Below are 19,949 nucleotides of genomic sequence, written 5' to 3' on the forward strand. Positions count from 1 at the left end.
TGGAAGTAAGAAAATAAGGGTGCAGAGAATTGTACAGTATTTGTCTGTACAATTAGAGAACTGTACAATTTTTATATAAACAAATTTGCTAATCAAAGGTTGAAAGAGGCATAGCAGTGAAAATGTGACATCATGTAATAAGGCCAGAATTTTTCTTACCCTTTGGCACTGAGCCTAATAAGAGATTTATTAGGCTTTTAGAATGACTTAATGTGTCCATTTTCCTGTCCCAAATCAGCAGGTTAATTGTTTATTTCTGAATGAGTGGTTTTGGGGAGACAACAATCCATTTATTCTCAAGATACTAACTGGACCCCTTTCAGTCAGGGCTCAGGGCTGATATGGGACCAACATACTGTTCTGTCCCCCTCGCCTCCGTCCGAGCGATGACTTAATTAGCCGGCACTATCAGCTCTGGCAGCAAACTAGCGAGTGTCTGCCAAATGTCTCTGTTATCTCCCTTGATGCCGATGAGTCAACAAACAGTACATCAGCTCTAGTTAAGCAGTTGATTTGCCTGCTACGAAGAGGCATAGCAGCCCTTGCTGCTTTTATATCCTGTGGGGTGTGGCTTCATGACTCAGCACTTCCTAGGCCTGCCCCATCCCTGCTTCTGTTGTTCCTGCCTCTCCTGCCTATGAAACCTAGGGTCCAGCCAGGCCTGATTGCCGTCAGCTGGATCTGGAGGCGTGGCCTGGGGGGGAAGAGTCAGGGGACGGAGGCCTCGTTATCTCCTCCACCTGGCCTGCCTTTGGCTCCTGGAGCTGAGCCAGGGAAGCCAGTGCTCCCGAGATAAGTCCTGATGACCCTTCCCCCTCACTTTCCAAGTCACTTTCTGGCAGGGGGCCCGGCTCAGGGGGTCCAGACACAACAATAGCATTAATTCCACTCTTGGATAACTTTCAGTGGAGTAAATGGTATCCTTCCTTTGTTCTTTGCTCTTCTTGGCCTTTCAGCAGCTTGCAATACCATTGATACAATGTTGTATCTCCTCCTTTCTCCAGGCTGATTTAAGTCCATGTCAATGGGGAGAGAGAGCCAGCACATGACATTTACTTTGTGGGTTTGGTTTCTTCATTCTTCCTGATTAACATTTACATTAAGTTGCTGGTTGACACAATCCAATAGTTGGGCATAAGGTTTCACCAGTAGGTTCATGATACTCAGCTTTATATTTCACCCCTGAATTACCTAAGTGATGCTATGAATGTCCTGCCCATGTGCCTGGGGGCTATGGGGGCCTGGATGAGGCACAATACACTCTACCCAAGCAAGTCTGTATAACTTTCGGTTTTTCAGCCTTGCGGTGTGAGGATTCACAGCTCCTGCTCAAAGAGGAAGACGACTTTTGAGCAGGAGCTATGTACCTTTCAGGTTCTGCACCTGTTCCTGGACCAGGAAGCCCTGCTTCCTATCATTCATGCAGTAGTGGTTTTCACTTACCTTCGCTACTGGTTTGGAACTGTTGTGATTCCAGCCCCCAAACCTGGCCCCATGCCCGAAAGTGACTGAGAGTGAGGGGGAAGGGCCAATAAAGCTTAACTTGGGAGCACCGATGCCTTTGGCCCAGCTCCAGGAGCCAGAATCAGGCCAGTCGGAGGACGTAATGAGGCCATCATCCCGATTCCTCCCTTCCTCAGGCTACGCCTTCAGATCCAGCTGATAATAATAATAATCCAAGCTTGATTATTATTATTATTATCAGCTGGGTCTGAAGGCGTAGCCCCACCCACAGGATATATAAGGAGCTTTGGGATTGCTCGCACTCTACGGGGAGCAAAAGATTAGCTGATCCGTTTCAAAGAGAGCTGAAATCTTACTCTGTGACTCAGTTGTTTGAACTTTGGCAGGCAGCTGCGATTTCTCTGCCAGGACTGATAAGAACCGTGAATCCACTGGCTGAAGGCCAGCTCGTTACTCCGAGGTGGGGAAGGAGACAGGACAGGAACTGTGTGCGCATGCGCACGGTGCTTCTGTGCATGATGACGTGTGGGCAGGTGGGTGGAGCCTCTCACCACCGATACTGGTTTGCCCGAATCGGGGCGAATCAGTAGAAACCCAAGACTGCATTCATGCCCCGTGACATCCCATCTGGACCACATCTCATCTGGCAATGCACTCTACATGAGGTTGCCCTTGAAGACCATTTGGAAGTTTCAGAATATGACAGAACAGATGTGCAGCTACTTGATGCATGCAATGCCACTACATTACTTGCCACTGTGCTTCTGGAGACAGTTAATGGTGCTGGTTGTCACCTTTAAACTGTAATGGTATGTAGCAACAAGACTACTTTATGCACAAAATGGAAGGTCACCTCGATCCCCACAATGGATAATTGCTGCAAAAATTGATGGAGATGGCTAACTTGACTGTTTTGATCGAAGAAAAAAATACAAATACTTTTATTTTTACTTGGAAACCGCTTCTGGACTTTGCGCTTGAGGTGGGGTAAAATTGAAACTTGGATTTCAGGTTTTACCAATTAGATTTGTTGTTATACCATAGAACTGGCTAGTTCATACTATTATGTAAAAGTAAAAAGTTTGATGTTAATGCCTTATTCTACTGCACCAAAGGGAGTCTGAAGTCAATGCTTCCCCCCCCCTTTTCCCCCTTTTCTTTCCCTCACTTTTCCCTTCCCCTATTTTCCCTATTACTGGTATTTACTTATGTATTTTTTTTGTATGTTACATTATAAACTAATAAAAATGTTTTAAGAAAAGTGTAAAGGTATGTGGAAAGATCTTGGAAGCCTGGGTGAAGAGAAGTTAACAAGTGAACAGTCAGAGTTCTTTGAATGAGTAGTTAACTGACTCTGAAAATAATCTTCTATGTTATTCAGGAATAATATTAGGACAACACTCTGTTGCAGAATCTTTGGATCGAACTTTTGAAATGGAAGATTCAAAATTAGACGGACTATACATAGCAACAGTTAGACAAGGCAGTAATTTAACATTTTCATACTACAAAAAAAAGAATACTGCTGTTCATTCTGTGACTAAAGAATCAGGAGAGAGAATATATTGAATGTAATACAGTTGGTTAAAACTACTCAAGAGTATCACACAAAGCAAAACAAGACAATTAACAATGATTAGTGTAATTGAATTTACTGTGTGATGTTCCTTTACAATAAATATATATTCTGCTATCACACTACAGAAATTATTGTCAATATTAAGATTAGATTCTCCTTGCTGGGCAATTATTTCAGTACAGAATATGATTTTAAAAGTAACCCGTGACTTAAAAGAACATAAAAATACATTCTGAGGCATTGGCATATTTTTACAGTTCTAAAACAAGAGTGACAAATGAATTCTAAGACCTAGACAATGAACAAATTATAATATTTACCGAATACAAAATGCAACAGTTAAAATCACATTATTACAAACATGTATTATTTTCTCGCCTGAAAAAAAAGTTCTCCTTCAGATGTGGAGATTATAGAAAGAATAAGCTACTGTTATTGCATTTAAAATATAGCAGTAAATCAAAATGAATTTAATGGTTAACAGTGGATTTATTTTATAACTGAAATACTTGTGAAATCTTTGATCTATTAACTATTCATTTCAAATCATTTAAGTTATTTCTAAAGTAGAAAATATATAGTCCATATTACAGAAAAAAAATAGAGTCAGGAAAGAAATGTTAGGATGGCATAGTATTTTTATATTTTTTATGGAATCCAGTGAGATTTTAGCATTTTCTATCATTTTAATAAACTATAACTTTAAATGCAAACATTAAAAATTGACGTTTTTATTAATGCAAACAATTATTTTCAGAAATTTCTCAGTAATAAAAAGACATGCCTCATAAAAAAAGATTATTAACAAATGACCTTTTTTAGAACAAAAAATCCATTTGTTTGTTATATGTTCATTTCACAAGAAACAAACTTAACCTTTAAGATAGAATGATGCATTTGTCTTAGCTGAAAGCAGATGGTTTTGAAATTATTTTCATGGATTACACATTTTCACTGTTGAGTTGTTTCAGGATCAGTGAACTATTCTCACCACCTCATTCATTAAGCTCGATTTCATCACTTTCTCCTTCATTTTGTATGTAAGATCAGCTATTTTCTTCACAATTAACACAAAGCTTTAAAAGAAAAAGCGAATCATAACTTTTAATCAACTGGAAACTTCACTTTAATAATTTTTCTTAGAAATATTTGATCATGCCCATAATAGTGTGTGGATGAAAACAATTGGCTAGAGTAACCTGAATTCAACACATTGAGATTACATTCTACAGTTAGTCTCCTTCTGATTGGACTATGGCAACATAATCTGTACACAGGTACTCTTGAAGGACATTTGAAACTTCAGCTAGTCAAGAATGTGGCAGACAAGAATGTGGCAGAAGAATCAGTTTTAGGTGCATCATGATATGGCCACATAACACCATTGTGATGAGAGCTGTGTTGCTTCCCAACAATTCAATGTACAGTTCAAGGAGTTGGTCATCTGCATGGTATTTGGTCAGATTATATGTAGCATCACTGCCCCCCAAAGGTTCATGGCTGTTCGACATGATTGAAAAAAGAGGGCAAATGGCAGGTTTCTTGCATAAGGGGGAGTCAGCTACTGAATCCTAGGAAGTGGTCTTTCTCTGTTATGGCACCTGCCCCATTGAACAGCATCCCCCAGAATTATAGATAATCCCAACATTAAAAGATTTTTGGAAGGCTGTAAAGAACTGGCTCTTCCCTCAGGCATTGGGACCATGTTGATAATTTGGGAACTAGCATGGATGTATGCCAACAGTTATAAGTGTTTTGTGTTTTTAATGAGAGGGCCTCAACCTGCCTTTTTTTTTTTTACTATTACTGATGTTTTTTAATGGAATGTTCTATGCCGAGAATTTCATTGGTTAGATGGGCGGTCTTACAGATTTACAGAGAAGTAAACGTGGTATACTCAAATGTTTCGATGTTAGTGTGACCTACATACCTTTATTACACCACCCACAAATAAAATAATTTTTATACTGAAATTTTTAAAAAAATCTCTAAAACATACCGAATTTGCAAGAGCCTGAGGGAGTTCACCTTTATGAATCCATGGATGAACTTCAAATAACTCCCTTTTTTGGTCGTCCGTAAATATTGGCTGAAACATCTGCATTTGTTTCAGTTTCAATTTGTCATCTCTCAAAACAGTTTCCAATTTTCTAACATAAGCAAATATAGTATAAACAGTTTCATTTTAGCCTTGAAATAGCTAAAATGTATAAACATTAAAAATAATCACAGGCAAAATACTACAGAAACAATTTAATTTTGGACTATACATTTTACTATTTGATGTATACATTCAAAATTGAGACTTATTTTACCTGTTATCAACATTCATGTGAATAGTCTTCCCCACTATTTGGGGAAGAAGGGAATTCTATATTCTGCTGATGTAGTGATGGCAAAATAGGAATTGTGCACAAAACAGGATATAATCAATTGTTAAGGAATTATCTATTTTCTTGATCTCTGAATGACTCATATTGCGTGGTAGATAAGATTTACCTATCTCAAACTTTCTAACATCTATGCTGAAAGAAACCCAATTACTGCCAATGCAAATTATTATTATTTTTTTTAGGATAGTGATAGGCTGAAAAATTGCTTCTGTTTAGATGGCACACAAAAAAAATGCAGTTAAGAACATTGTTGTTGGCTTATACAACAGAGCAGAAAATGAATATATAAAACTCTCTTGTGCCTAATTCTACGTTCCATATGTAATTCTAATGGTAGAAAAACCACTAAATTGCAAAGAAGTAGGCTAAACGTTTTTTGTTTATAATTACTGATAAAACCCCCAGAACTATCCAATTAGGTCTCCATGGATGCTGCCATTATGGCTGTGGATCAAACACTTATACCTTATTTTTAGATTATTAGGTAGGTAAAGGAAATAAAGAAAATGTCAAATGTCATATCTCTGTTGCTTGAGCATTCAACATCGTGCAAGAGAAAGTCAGAACAAGAGATATTGCTCATAAAATTCATGGCTTTGGTACAAATGAACTAGAGGCAATTTTATTCCTCATGACCTATCTAAATACTGATGAACAGAGAAGTGGGTATTTTTAAATATGCGGATAACATAAGACTGGATGCGATAATACTGTAGAATTTCAAAGAATAGTTAACAGAATGAAATATGATACAAAGAAATGCAAAGTTATTTGCTGGGGGGGGGAAAAGGTTCAAACAAGAGGGATACCTGGCTTGGTACTACTGTATATGTGACAAAAAATATTACAATTGTGGCTGATCATAAGCTGAATGTGTCACATCATGGTATGGATGCTAAAAAAGGGAAACGTAATTTTAACTGCATTAATTAAAGGTTGCAATTATAATTCTTAATTCTATATTGCATTTAAAAACTCTATTTTTATGTGAAGTTAATCATGTAGATAGTTGTTGACTTTCCAGTCGTGGTAAATGAGATTTCTACTATATTATATATTAGTTGAGTTCTCATGATATCTCATGTACCTTCTGTAATTTTAGGAACAATCTCGAAGAAGACTATTCTAAAGAGCCATTTGCAGGAACTGGGTATTATATTTTTAGCATTAAGTAAAAGGTAACTGAAGGGAGATATATTTAACAGTTCTTAAACAGATATTACAAAGGTCATGTTCTCCATCATCCTGACATGCAGGACACAGTATGATGATTTTAACTTGCAGGAATGCAAATTGTGACTGAATGTTACCAAATAATTCTTAACAGACAAATTTGACAGTAGAACTAATTACTGAAGGAATGGTGAACTCTCCTTCACTGAATGTATTCCAAGAGAAGCTAAACAATTGTCTATTTAAAATTCTTAATTTGGATTTAGTGGTCTAAATGGCTTCTTCCAACTCAATAATTCTACAAATCAGTGAAAGATGGTGCTGGGTCTCTGCCCACAAAAGTAAAACTTGGTTTAAGGGCATTAATCCAGTGGTGACTGTGGGGGCCAAGTAGGGATATTCTGGCAAAAGTAGCAAGGGCCTGTAGATACCACTGAAGTAAATGTACATTTTCACATGAATAACAGACAATAGTTTATTGAAATCAGAAATGTTATTACTTAGTTTAGATATTATGCAACTTTAATCAAAACTAAATTACCGTGATGGAATCTGGTAAGTCATCATAACAGTATCATCTGCATTTGCCGTCAAGAGCCAAAGAGGATCCTGGAGGGCACTTTTAATGTACTGTACATCTTCTTCCATTTGTGAACATTTTGTTTTAGGATTATTTTCTGAGGAATTAATGCTTCCAATATAATTGCTAATATGACTTGTCTCACTACATTCTATAGAAGGGAAAAACAACATTTTCATTCATAAAACCTTATTTCCCACCCACCCCCACATTTAACTGCCTCCAGAATACTGGCACATGCCATATTACCTGCTCCACAGATTGACATATCACATCCCTCTGATCCAGAATCTAAAGATTCAGCAGCTGCTAAAGCAAAACTTCCTGATGAAACAGATCCAGTGACTGAATTTGTGTCTTCTTGAAGTAAATCAAGTAGGTCAATAGATAAAGAAAAGTCATCACTATTCTGAACTTCCACTGGTGTGTTAACCTTAACAAACAAAAATAAAACAGTATCCCTTTAAACAATTAAGGAAGAAATTTTAGTTTTCAATAAATGGACTGGGATTAAGCTCGTTATATAAGGTTCACATAGCAATTGTATTAGTGGAAGAGAGATATTTTGCCATTTTTAAAAAAAAAAAGACAACTATTACAGCTATGGACAAAAAGCATAGTTTAGTTAAGTATTTAATCTAAATCATAATAAGGTACACTCCCTACTTTGTACAGGAATCATGGGCTCTCTTTTGCTGGAAGTCTTTAAGAGAGACCATGCAACAATCTGTACTATTGTCTATGGAGATTCTCAGATTGAAGAAGTTTCTTGGATAAGAAGCAAAACGTTTTATAGGGAAAAACCCAAGAAAGTCCCAGTTGCCTTTTGAAAAGCACCTTTAGGACAGTCTGTGCTATTGCTTTAGATTTTCTACAATAAGCAGAGACGGGCTACATGAACTATAAAGACCCTTGAAATACGTGATTGCCTGCAATATAGGCTCAACAGACAAATAAGAATAATTAGCTTTATTGTGTAAACATACTGAAAATTATTCATATTTTCTAATATGAAGATTTCCAATTTTAACAAAAAATAATGCAATACAGTAGCTTTTATACCACAGTTTGTGCTTTGATTATATACCTTTAAAACAATTAGTTCTTTAAAAAAATATGAAATTGTAGATACTATGCACTACAGGTAGCCCTTGATTTACAACCACTTGTTTAGTGGTATTTCAAAGTTACAAAAACACATGACATATTCATTTTTCAAATTTATGACTATGAGGATGCTGACTGTTGCAGCATCCTCATAGTCACATGGTAAAAATTTGGATGCTTAGCAACTGGCATATATTTATGAAGGGTCTTAGGGTCAAGTAAACACCTTTGTGACCTTCCGACAAGCAAAGTATATGGGGAAATCAGATCCACTTAACAACTGTTACTAATTTAACTGCAGCATTTGACTTACCGACTGTGCAAGAAATGCCATAAAATGAAGCAAAATTCACTTGTGTTGCTTTACAACAGAAATTTTGGGCTCAGTTGTGGTTGTAAGTCAAGGAATATCTGTATTAAATAAATGTAATGACAATTTTTAAAGAATTTTTCACATGCATAATAAATAGGTAAATATAAGTAATGCTTACGATGCATGATGCTTTTCTTTTATCATTGCTGCTTAATTGTTTATTTGTAATCTCTCCATTAGTTAAAATCTCATAATTTCCCTCTATAGCAACACTTCCACTTGTTAATATTTTTGGCATTTCTTCTAATTGCAGAAGATTCAACTGTAAAGGAGAACTGCATTGTGACTGGAACAACGTTGATGAGGACTGATCTTGTAGACCCAAGGACTCTGGTGTACAGGAACGGGACAGCTTATTTTGGCATTCTACAACAGGGTTCTTTTCACTATTTGCTAAAGAATTATAACAAAATGGTTGTGCTGAAAAATCTACCTCAGGAGGGAACTTGTTTGAGGCAGCAAATGAAGGAAGTATTTTAAGCAAACTTTCTGAAGGGAAAGAAGGCTGAACAGAAAAACCAGACGGTTCAAGACAAGATGTCTGAGGAATACTATTGTTTGTCTGAGGACATACAGGGTTAGGGAGAACAAGTGCTACTACTGGAGTCATTAAGGGTGGAACAATCTCAGTTAATGGCAGAGGATAATGTTTTTTGAAATCCTGTGTTTCATTAAAATAAGATGGGGAAACTTCAGGACCTGCTAGTGTGATTCCTGTAGATGGAAAAACGGTGGGCATAATGGTTGAAACTGGCACAGTTGGATAACTTGCTTGTGAATTATTTGATGGATTTGGGCTAGGCAGAAGAAATTTATGCAAGGGTTTGGTACCAGATGTTTTATTGTCTGAAGAATCATGTTGCTTGTGTTGTTTTTGTTTAGATTTCTTGGTTCTCCCAATTTTCTTCCAAGATAAAGCTATTCCAGAACCATGGTGTAATCCACACATATCTAGAAAGAGAAAGTATTTAATTGTGTCTGAACATCTGTTTTGACTCTATTTTTTAAAAAATTATTTCTATTCAGCCATTCTTTTCATATATAACTCAAAGGAGCAAACACACCAATACTCCTTTCTTCTCCTATTTTCCCCACAACAAGAATCTTATGAGGTGAGTTGGGCTGAGAGAGAATGATACACATAGCCAGGTTTTTTTTTATGTCTAAAGAAGGACTAGAACTCACAATCTTCTGATTTTTAGACCACACCAAATTGTCTCTTCCTAGAACAGAAGCCCCCAACCTTTTCAGTGCCATGGATCAGTTCCATGGAGAGAACTTTTTCTGTGGACCATGGAGGCATGGTTTCACACGTTGCATGATCCTGCACACGTGCAGATGGTTTGCTCATTTGTGTGGCTCAGTTTCTGGTGCACATGAACCGGTGCCAGCCCATGGCCCAGGGGTTGGGACAGTGGTGGGATTCAGCCAGTTCGCACCACTTCAGGAGAATCGGTTGTTAACTTTTTGAGTAGTTTGACAAACTGGTTGTTGGAAGAAATCATTAGGGCAGAGAACCGGTTGTTAAATTACTTGAATCCCACCACTGGTGGGGGGGCCCTGTCTTAGAAGACACACCTTTTGTTTTGAAGAATCTCTACTAGTTGCAGAAGTGAAAAATTCAGTAGGTTTTTTTTTCTTTCCAGGTCCTGAAATATTTTAAACTTTAATAAATTTAGTTCTATTTAAATGCCTTGTTATAACACATTTCTAATTCTTCCATTTCCAGAAGCTATTCTAAATCTGCAATCTGCATAAATACAATAAATATAGAAGAAATCATACTTCTTGTTTTGCATACAAAGTGACAAATCACACGACTTGTAGATTTGAAGGAAGTGGAAAGTTACATATCTTTGAAAATGATAATTTAATCTCCCATTCATTTGGCTAACTTGTTTTTCAATTTTGGCAACTTTGATGTGTGGACTTCAATTCCCTAGCTAGCATGCTGGTTCACAGATCTGACATATAGCACTGACCTTTGGAAGAAGCATATAATACAGCACATATCTACATTTTTACTGAACAGTCTTAAACAAATTAACAATAATTATTAAAAATAACATACCATGTTCTCCTGGGCATCCTTTGTGTCTTTTTTGAAAGTAGGAATTGCAAGCACACTTAAAAATATGGAACCTTTTTATTTCTTTACACTTATTCATAAAACTCCACTCTTCTTTTCGAGTATGTATCGCAAGGCTATCCTTTGTAAGGCCCAATTTCTTAAATATAGCTTTTTTCTCTTTCTCTTGTGAACTGTTAGATTGTAGAACAATAGCTTGATTCTCTGTGGGTTTTATCCCAGATAGATTGTCTTCTATAATTTCTAAAAGTAAATTTGAAGACAGACATATAGGAGTTTTTTAATGTTATTAAAAAATTGTAAACATGTTATATATAAATGTCTATAGTAGTCTGCTGAATTTTATACAGAAAAAAAGCACATAATTAGTACAATTAAATATCTAAATAAACTTCCTACATTTATTCTAGAGAATATGGAGTCATATTGCCTCATAACAAAAGTGGTACTATACCTAATTCAGGCTGTGTTTTTTTATCTCCAACATGAACTATGGTGCTGCTGTAGCTGCATTGACTGACAAAAGATATTACACTTTCAGGTTGTCCAGGAAAAGTCAAAGAAGTTAAATGAGCATCCATAAGAGCTGAAGCATTGGATGTGTCAGATGTTTCCAACACTGCAGGACCTATGTGAGTTTTTGACTGTCCCCTTTCTTTTCAGTAACAACATAAACACACCATATACACAAAGAGAAAAGAATAAAAAGAATAAATGCAAATTTTTCAAACAAATAAAACATGATGACAGGTGAAACAGTCCAGGTCTACTAGACTGAGTCAAAAATATGATAAAGATTTGGAAAGGTTTATATAGTGCAGTTTTTCAGCTTCCTAGACATTTTTAAAATTATGCGTGTTTCACTTTTTCATTTCATGAGCTTGTAAATATGTTTTCACTGATAAAAGTTTCCATCACTGTCATCAAGATTAAAGCATTGAATTGTCATTCCTTCTGGCTTGTACAGATTTAGACTAGGGAAGAGGAATAAAATATTAGTACTGTTTTTCAATTTAATTTCCAAGTACTTTATCTATAATGAAAGCAAATATTCCCTGCAATACTTTTTTTAAACAAATGTTTCTAAATGAGCACAAGAACATGAATTATTTTTCTCTTAATTTCAATATTTAATTATTTAAATGCCCATGAACTATAAACCAATTTGTTCATAAATATGCTTTATTAAATGCTAAGTTAATAAAAAAAACTAAACAATACTGATATAAATAGTAAACCTACTTCTAATACTGGCATTAAAACAAAATGTTCAAAAACTATACGATACTGCTATAAATAGTAAATCTATTTCTAAGACTGGCATTAAATCAAAATGTTCAAATTTTGCTTGTTGAAAATTTTTGTATTCTTTTTTTCTACCACACTCTCTGGTCTTTGAGAAACCTAATAATACAGAACAGACAATTACCAGCAACATAAATATATCACAAGTTTCCTTGCTTCATTATTGCTGGTTAATTCATAATCTAAATATCATCATGGCTAAAGAAGAAAAGATGGACTGTATCTTAAAGTGACTGTTTTACATTCATTGTACAGCTCAGTTTAGGAAAGACCATGTTATAAGACTGTTGCCCAAATGGAAGCTGCAATCCTAAACAAACTTGGGTAAGGAGTAACATTAGTTGAAGATAAATGTGCATAAGACTTCTCTGTGAAATCCATGAACAACATCTCCAATACCTGTGGATGCTTTTGTTGTATCAGCATTCATTTTCTCGATATATATATCAGTATTCAGTGCTACATCAGTATATGGTGTCGGGTGAATCATTTTCTGCATAGTATCATCTGCACAGCAACTTTCCAAGTATCTAAAAGAAAAAGCAACTTTAAAACTTTATGAAAACAATCATTTTAAAAGGTGCGTACACATGCACATCAGTAATTCAGTGAAACATATTATTGCTTACCTGATAACATTATCTAAGCAGCTGATCTGTTGATATGAATATATCATTTGTTCTCCCCAAGTTGATTCTTTTGCAACTAGACTCCTTTGGCAAGCAGTCCCAATGACATCATTTTCAAACAATTGAGTGGTACTATTGATATGATCATGGTAGTCAGTGGATTTCTCTGAGCAACCTAAAAATAAAAATAATAGAGGTTTATTTGGTTTTTCTTTCATAATTAAATATTCTAGAGTCAGGAAACTGATAAAACCAAGCCTAAGAACATAGGCAATTCAAGATCTGGTGGTGCAGAACTTAAAGTGCAATATTGCAGGCACCCTCTGCCCACCCCCTGGAGTTTGATGATGACTGGGCTTAAGGTAGACTCAGCTTTCTATTCTACCAAGATTGGTAAAATGAGGATCCAGGTTGTTGGGGACAATATGTAAATAATGCTTTTACATTGAAAAGTTCCCAGAGAGTGCTGTAAAGTGTTACGGGGTAGTATATAAGCCTAAATGCTATTGCTATCTAAGATACAGAAATACCACACAAAATGACTATTAGTGGGGTTGGATTGAGTGCATTTGGCCAAAAGTATAGTTAAAATAATTGAAGATATAGCTAAAATAACTGAAGTAATTTCTTTAAATTGACTTTGCTTTATACCTCTGTAAGATTTCTTCTGATTTTCAAGCTTTAATCTAGAATCAAAGGAGGCATGAATTCTGTCCACACTTCCATTTTTACAAGTATTTTGAAAAGAATTCTGGAATCAAGAGGAAACAAACAGTCTTTAAACCATACTTGATGCATGTTTATTTGGAATAATTAATTAGAAATTGTTTAATTGGCTCACATTTATAAGAAAAACCATCATTACCTTTTTTCATTAGTTTGAAAACATTAATAGAATACAATGGCAAACTTACAGTTTTCTGTATCTTCTGAGTATCTTCATTGTTCCCATTGCTGTCACTGGATGAAGCCACACTCATTAGGTGCTCATGTGATCCATTGCTTCCCAAACTTCCATAGCCACTAGAGCCACTATTATATATAGGCTAAAAGTATAGATATATATTGTAATAATGAAGGACATTGCTAGTCAGAAACCTTATTGATTTCCATCCCTCCTTTATTATTTTCATAAATAACTCAAGGATGGAGAACATAGACAAAACACTTTCCTCCTCCCATTTTCTCACAACAATAAACCTGTGAGGTGGGTTCAGCACACAATAAGGATATTTGGAAACACCAAAAGCAGAATTCCATTTACAAAATTTTCAATATTTTGAAGGTACTAGTTACGCAGTTCAAATATTTGTGTTTGTATCTGCATGTGTGTAGGTAGTCCTCAGCTTACACCCATTTCTTCAACAACTGTTCAAAATTACAGTGGTCCTAAAAAAATGGATTTATGACTAGTTCTCGAAGTTTTGGCTATCACAGTCACATTGGCTATCTGTAGTCACATGAATTCAATCTGGGTTATCAGATGCTTGGCTTGTAATCATAATGTTGCATTGAGCTGTGTCATGTAATCACCATTTGCAATCTTCCTTCTTGGCTTCCCAACAAGCAAAGTCAATGTGGAAATGAGAAGAGAAGGTTGCACATCATGTCCATAAATCTCTCCCATCACTTTTTCTTGAGGAGCCCCACTATAGAATGTGAGATCCTGGGGATCACCTCTATCTGCCCACACTCCATGTTTCATGCCACTTGCAGCACCACCCTATTTGTCCACAGCCTCTACCTGCCCCCCTGTTTCTTCCGTAAGCCAATGAGTCTTTGGAATTATGACGGCAATAAGAACTATCATCACTACATGACATGGTCCTGTGACTTCATGCCTTACAAGATGGCAATTCTGGTCCAAATTGCCATTGTAACTCAATCTTATCTGCTTCTTACATGTGTGTATGTATATCTGTGAACAAATATATAATAAATAAATATCATACTTGTACTAATAGCTTATGTATTTGCTCTGTAATTTCTTCAATATTAGAATGTTGCATTTTTTCTTCTTTCTGCTGAGGTACAAATACATCTTCATTCAAAGGGCTCCTAAAAATCATTAATAATATACAATGACAAGTTTATTTATTTCAATAACATATAGTCTGTTTTTTTCTCTTGCCATCTATAAACATTTAAACTGATCAAATATTCAGGTTTACATTCTCCAAACATAACTTTATTTATGTAATCTGAAGCAACTCTTGACAAGACTTGAAAGATCTGGGACAATTGTAAGTTTCTTATAAACATTTAGTATTCAAATGCAAATTTAAATGCAGTTGTTAGCTCCCTGTTCATTAAAAAAATCATTTCCAAAATATGCATGCAAATTAGTACCATTCCCTTAAATTGACATTTTGACTTTCCAAAAGATATTCATGATTACTAAATGAACATAAACTAGAATATCTTAAGAATCTAAATTTATCCATATACTACCCTTATATCATATATATCACTGAAAAAAGAAAAATGAGAAACCTTGCACATGACATCCAAACAATGATTTCAAAAATGACCTACAGTTTGTGTGAAATGGTTAGACTGAATTGCATAAACTTAAATAATTCAATTCCCATAAGGAAATTATTAAAGCCTCTTTACTGTAGATTTGAAGGAATACTATATTATATAGCCAGTACCTGAACAAGCTAAATTGGATACAGTCTGCAATGGCATCCATGATGGAAATGTGGGCAAAACAGTATAAGATGCCAATCATACAACTGACTACAGCTTTTCTAAAATAGACTAATCTGGACTTTGTTTCAAGGGAAGGGGATAAGGAGAACTTATTATTTTTTACTGTCTGACCAATTTGGACTGGCCTTTCCTAGTACCAGCTTTTAACACTGACAGAAAAATTCTCCAGGAGACTTAATCTAGATTGGTACCACACCACAACATGAAAATAAATAATCCCTTGCTAAAAGTAAACACTAGGGTTTTCCTTTGTTATTTATTATTATCATTTAAAATTTAGGTAAGCTATATGTAAAATTTAGGCAAACTATATATGTAAATGGCATCGTATCCAATCTGGCACTGAGAAGTCTACATCAGTTCTACAGAAGGAAAAAAGAGGACGGAATTATCCTTTTACACAGAGGATCTCTTTAATTATATAATTAGATTTTGACACATTCTTATGTAAGGAGACCTCTTGCAAACAATTCATCTGATGAATTCTTGTTTTATTGACACTAATTTCTTACGTTATAACTCTGTGTCTTCCAATTATAAATGAAATCTTTCGACTCCAAGGATTGATGAAACTGGACCAGCTTGTATCCAGAGTTACATATTCACCATTTCTAGTACAGAATCTGATTGGTGAATAATCAAATGGTTGTCCGCCATACTGAAGTACTATAAAAAAAAATCATGCAAGCTTTAATGATAAAGAAATAGAGAAAAGTGATTGTTTGAAAATCAGTAGCACACCATAAAACTACATAACTTGTAAATATTAAAGGAGAAATGATTTTCTTGTTACTAACAATTTGATGAAAAAAGTTCTTTGAACTTGAGATTCAGCATGAATTATCTAATTTGGTTTTAGCTCAGTAGAAGATGAAAAGAACTGCTGACATGAAAAGGTAAAATTAACTTTGTCTTTGAAATACTGAAAATGGGCAAGAATAAAATTTATACAGTATGTCTAAATTCAAGATTCTAAATTTTTGACTGAATTTAGATTTGGAGCAATCAGAAGGCTGTACTAAATTCTCCCCCAATATGCTAACAACATTTATAATGTTTTAAATCGTCAAAAATTTTAAATTTTCTCTGAAACAGATTAGACTGAAGCTATTGCAGAATTGAAGGTTACTGAAAGGATGCAACTAACCACAATTAGATATTAATATACATATATGCTATTTTGCATATATACTTGAATACTTGAAAATAAGGCTGTATAAAGCAGGTGTCTCCAACCTTGGTCCCTTTAAGACTTGTGGACTTCAAACTGCAAAGCTGGCTGAGGAACTCTGGGAGTTGAAGTCCACAAGTCTTAAAGGGACCAAGGTTGGAGACCCCTAGTATAAAGCATTCAAAAGGTGCTTTACAAAGCATTGTTCTTTATAGTGTTAAAGCTGTCACATTCTCTGAAGGTCTGACATAGTTGATTCACAGATATTCCTTTCTGTAAGTATCAGATACAGAAGACATTTCCTTTTGAGACTGTGTGAATAATCTCAAATCTTAATGGAATAATATTTCAGTCATAAGTATACACATATACATCTCAATTTTAAATTCTTTAGGCATCATGTTCTTTGGGTGTCATGGTCAAGTTTTTAAATTTTTTATATTAGGAGGTCTAATTATTGCTTCATCTATTCTCTGTCACCAATAATGTGATTAAGATAGAAAAATTGGTACCTTTGCTCAGATACTTGAATCTACAAATAAACAAGACAGAAGAAGAGAGTGGAGTGGAGAGAGGAGTAAGTAATCAAAAGTTAATCAGGAGATCAATCTGTTAAATATTTCTTAAAAACTCCATGAACATCCCTTATACTTTATTGCATCTGTTTTCTTCATTTTTTGCTTCCCCCCCTTCATGAAAAGCAAAAGTAGAAAAACGTACTTTTTTTATGAATTGTTAGCATTAAAGCTCTGTCACTTGGATGAAGATGTAGTAAAACAGGAGTTCCAATTAAGTCTTGAGGTAAATATCCCAACAAAGGCACAGCTCTTAAAAAATTGAATAAAAATAGAGCAGAACACATTTTATATATACAGTATATCAATTTAATTTCAATTGAAATAAATAAAAATAGGTATAGTATATCTGGAATTTATATCACACTTAAATTTGCAAAACAGAGGGAAAAATAGTTATATTTATCTCTTTATAAAAGTTATCTATATAAGCAGTGGTGGAATTCAAATAATTTAACAACTGGTTCTCTTCCCTAATGATTTCATCCAACAACCAGTTCATCAAACTGCTAAGGAAGTTAACAACCGGTTCTCCTGAAGTGGTGCGAACTGGTTGAATCCCACCACTGTTATAAAACTCAAGTAGCAGTATGAAATAGTAATGCTGTCCTTTAATCCAGGGGTCCCCAACCCCCAGACCATCGCCCACTTCCAGGCCGTGGACTATTTGCAACTGGGCCACACAAGCAATGGTCTGGTGTGCAAACGTGCAGCTCGACTTGTGTGAGCGGTAGGCCGATGCACTGTACACGTGCATGCTCAACTTGTGCAAATTGTACACACAAGCTTACTGCTTGCGTAGCCCAGTTTGTCTCTCCCCCTTGTTGGGCTGCTTTGGGGAATGCTGCTTTAATTTTTGTAATGCAAGGTTTTCATTCAGAATTTAATGATGAATTTCTGCTATTAGTAATGGAGGGAAAAGAGGAACAAAATTATTCTGAAAGAGAGGAATTATATTTCATTTTTTAATTTTATGCAGATCTTTTTTTCTTCATAATTTGACAAAAGCCAACAACATAAATCCATGCATTATTATATGTGCACATTACCTGTTTCATTATTTTCATAAACAAGGCAGCAAAACATATATTAAAACATTAAGCATAGTAGTTTTAATTCACCTTTCATCTACTTCTTGGAATAAGCAACTTGGTGTGTGAATGGTTGTAAAGATTCTTTTATTAGGAGGAATTCTAGGTACTGAAAGAAAAAAAAGAAGTACATTTAACAGAAATAAAAATATATGTAAACAGGGTACATTAAAGAAACAGATAATTTTTGCAGTGTTCAATTTTTTCACCGCAACTGGTACTAAAAGCAAGATGACCTATCAAATAGTGTGATCAGTTTGTTTTAATTCTGTGATGCTTTTGTATTTTAAATACAGATTTAACACTAATCACTTAACAGAAATAAACAAGTTACAATTATTTGAATTTATGACATTAAAATCCTATTACAATAAATATAATTAAAACACTTAAATCCTTGAATCTAATCATTTTACTGAAATTAGCTAAACCTATTTTTACTGAATAATACTTAGAATATAACAGGAAAAGATAAACAAAAACTGTAGTGCAAGAACCACAAGGAATATTCTAGTGGAATATATTTCCCCTCTTTAAATTAACAAAGAAGATAGACAGAAAGCAAAAGAGTCAAAGATGGAGGAAATCAGAGGATAGCAGAACAACAGGTCTCCAGTTGGGTGTGGAGAGTAATGGAACTGAGTGTCTAGAATCAAAAGAGCCTCTGAGATAAGGCTAATGAGGGAATAGGTTTGTTTGTCAATATTGACTGTGCTGGCTTCATTATGGCATGCGGGAGGTAAGGGGGGGGGGGAATGAGATTTTGGGAGGAGCCAGCAAGCATATTTTCATACATTCTGTTAGTCAAGATTACTATAAACTGTATACATGCTAGGAGCTTTCAGCATGGCTATTATATGAGAACAATCTATTAAAAAAAGATATGGTGATAAAAAAAAATAAAAGACCTCCCCCTCACCCGTCCTACTTAAAAGCCCAGTTTTAAATGTCAGGTTACTTGCTATTAAGACTTTTCTCATTGAAAGTTTAACCTCTGAATGAAAATGCTGACTTATAAGTCATCTATCACCAGGAAGAGAAATATTGCCCCTCTCAGATTTGTTTCCAAGGTTAATTAGCTCGTGTCTATCGTGGTAGGAGTCTATGGGAATTCCATCTTGTGATTCAATTTCCTATGCAACAATTGACCAATTTATACTTTTGTGCCTGGGTTTGTTGGGATAGTTTTTGGTCCACTGTCCAATCTGTTGCCTAATATTTCCCACTTCTAAGATACTGTGGGCACTTTGAAAGAGGCATTAGGTTGAGCAGCTCAAATTTTGAATCAGCAACCATGGACCTTCCCAATTACTATCTGACTATACAAATGGAATTTAGCATACTCTCAATCTGGTAGTCTGTTAAGAGTAAAGTTGGATTCTAAAAGGCACAGGAGTTCTAGGTAAGATCATTGGCACAAATATTATTTGATCAGCTTTATTTTGGTCAGTATAACCCTCTGCTGGAGTAGTGAACTGGTTAAAATAGTTTGTCCTACATGACTGATATATACAAATGGTTTATTGAAAGCACTTCAGATTTCCTGCGAATTATAGCAATACTATTAATTAAAATGGTATGGGTATTAGACAAAATTATTCAATGAAACCTTCTTCTTTAAAGTCCCTTGCTTATTGGAAAACTGAGGGATCTGAAACAGAAAGGACAGTAGTTTGAGCACAAGGAAATTTTGGAGACTCAAGCA

At 35.1% G+C, this 19,949-nt stretch overlaps 1 protein-coding gene across 1 annotated transcript in view; it reads right to left on the reverse strand.

The window, feature by feature from the left end:
* Positions 1 to 3,116: 3,116 nt before the first annotated feature.
* PER2 (period circadian regulator 2) overlaps positions 3,117 to 19,949 on the reverse strand; it is a 36,787-nt gene continuing 19,954 nt past the window's right edge. Inside the window, exons 8-23 of the mRNA XM_058189012.1 lie at positions 18,275 to 18,353; positions 17,299 to 17,405; positions 15,920 to 16,073; positions 14,645 to 14,750; positions 13,607 to 13,738; positions 13,344 to 13,443; positions 12,693 to 12,867; positions 12,463 to 12,593; positions 11,213 to 11,413; positions 10,741 to 11,001; positions 9,501 to 9,620; positions 8,788 to 9,062; positions 7,439 to 7,622; positions 7,151 to 7,340; positions 5,043 to 5,193; positions 3,117 to 4,119 (exon numbers count right to left, since the gene is read on the reverse strand). Of these exons, the coding sequence (XP_058044995.1) occupies positions 4,090 to 4,119; positions 5,043 to 5,193; positions 7,151 to 7,340; positions 7,439 to 7,622; positions 8,788 to 9,062; positions 9,501 to 9,620; positions 10,741 to 11,001; positions 11,213 to 11,413; positions 12,463 to 12,593; positions 12,693 to 12,867; positions 13,344 to 13,443; positions 13,607 to 13,738; positions 14,645 to 14,750; positions 15,920 to 16,073; positions 17,299 to 17,405; positions 18,275 to 18,353 (2,396 nt within the window). The 3' untranslated portion in view covers positions 3,117 to 4,089. The remainder of the gene's footprint in view (positions 4,120 to 5,042; positions 5,194 to 7,150; positions 7,341 to 7,438; positions 7,623 to 8,787; positions 9,063 to 9,500; positions 9,621 to 10,740; positions 11,002 to 11,212; positions 11,414 to 12,462; positions 12,594 to 12,692; positions 12,868 to 13,343; positions 13,444 to 13,606; positions 13,739 to 14,644; positions 14,751 to 15,919; positions 16,074 to 17,298; positions 17,406 to 18,274; positions 18,354 to 19,949) is intronic.

The sequence above is a fragment of the Ahaetulla prasina genome, chromosome 6, assembly GCF_028640845.1.
Source record: "Ahaetulla prasina isolate Xishuangbanna chromosome 6, ASM2864084v1, whole genome shotgun sequence".
Taxonomy (NCBI): domain Eukaryota; kingdom Metazoa; phylum Chordata; class Lepidosauria; order Squamata; family Colubridae; genus Ahaetulla; species Ahaetulla prasina.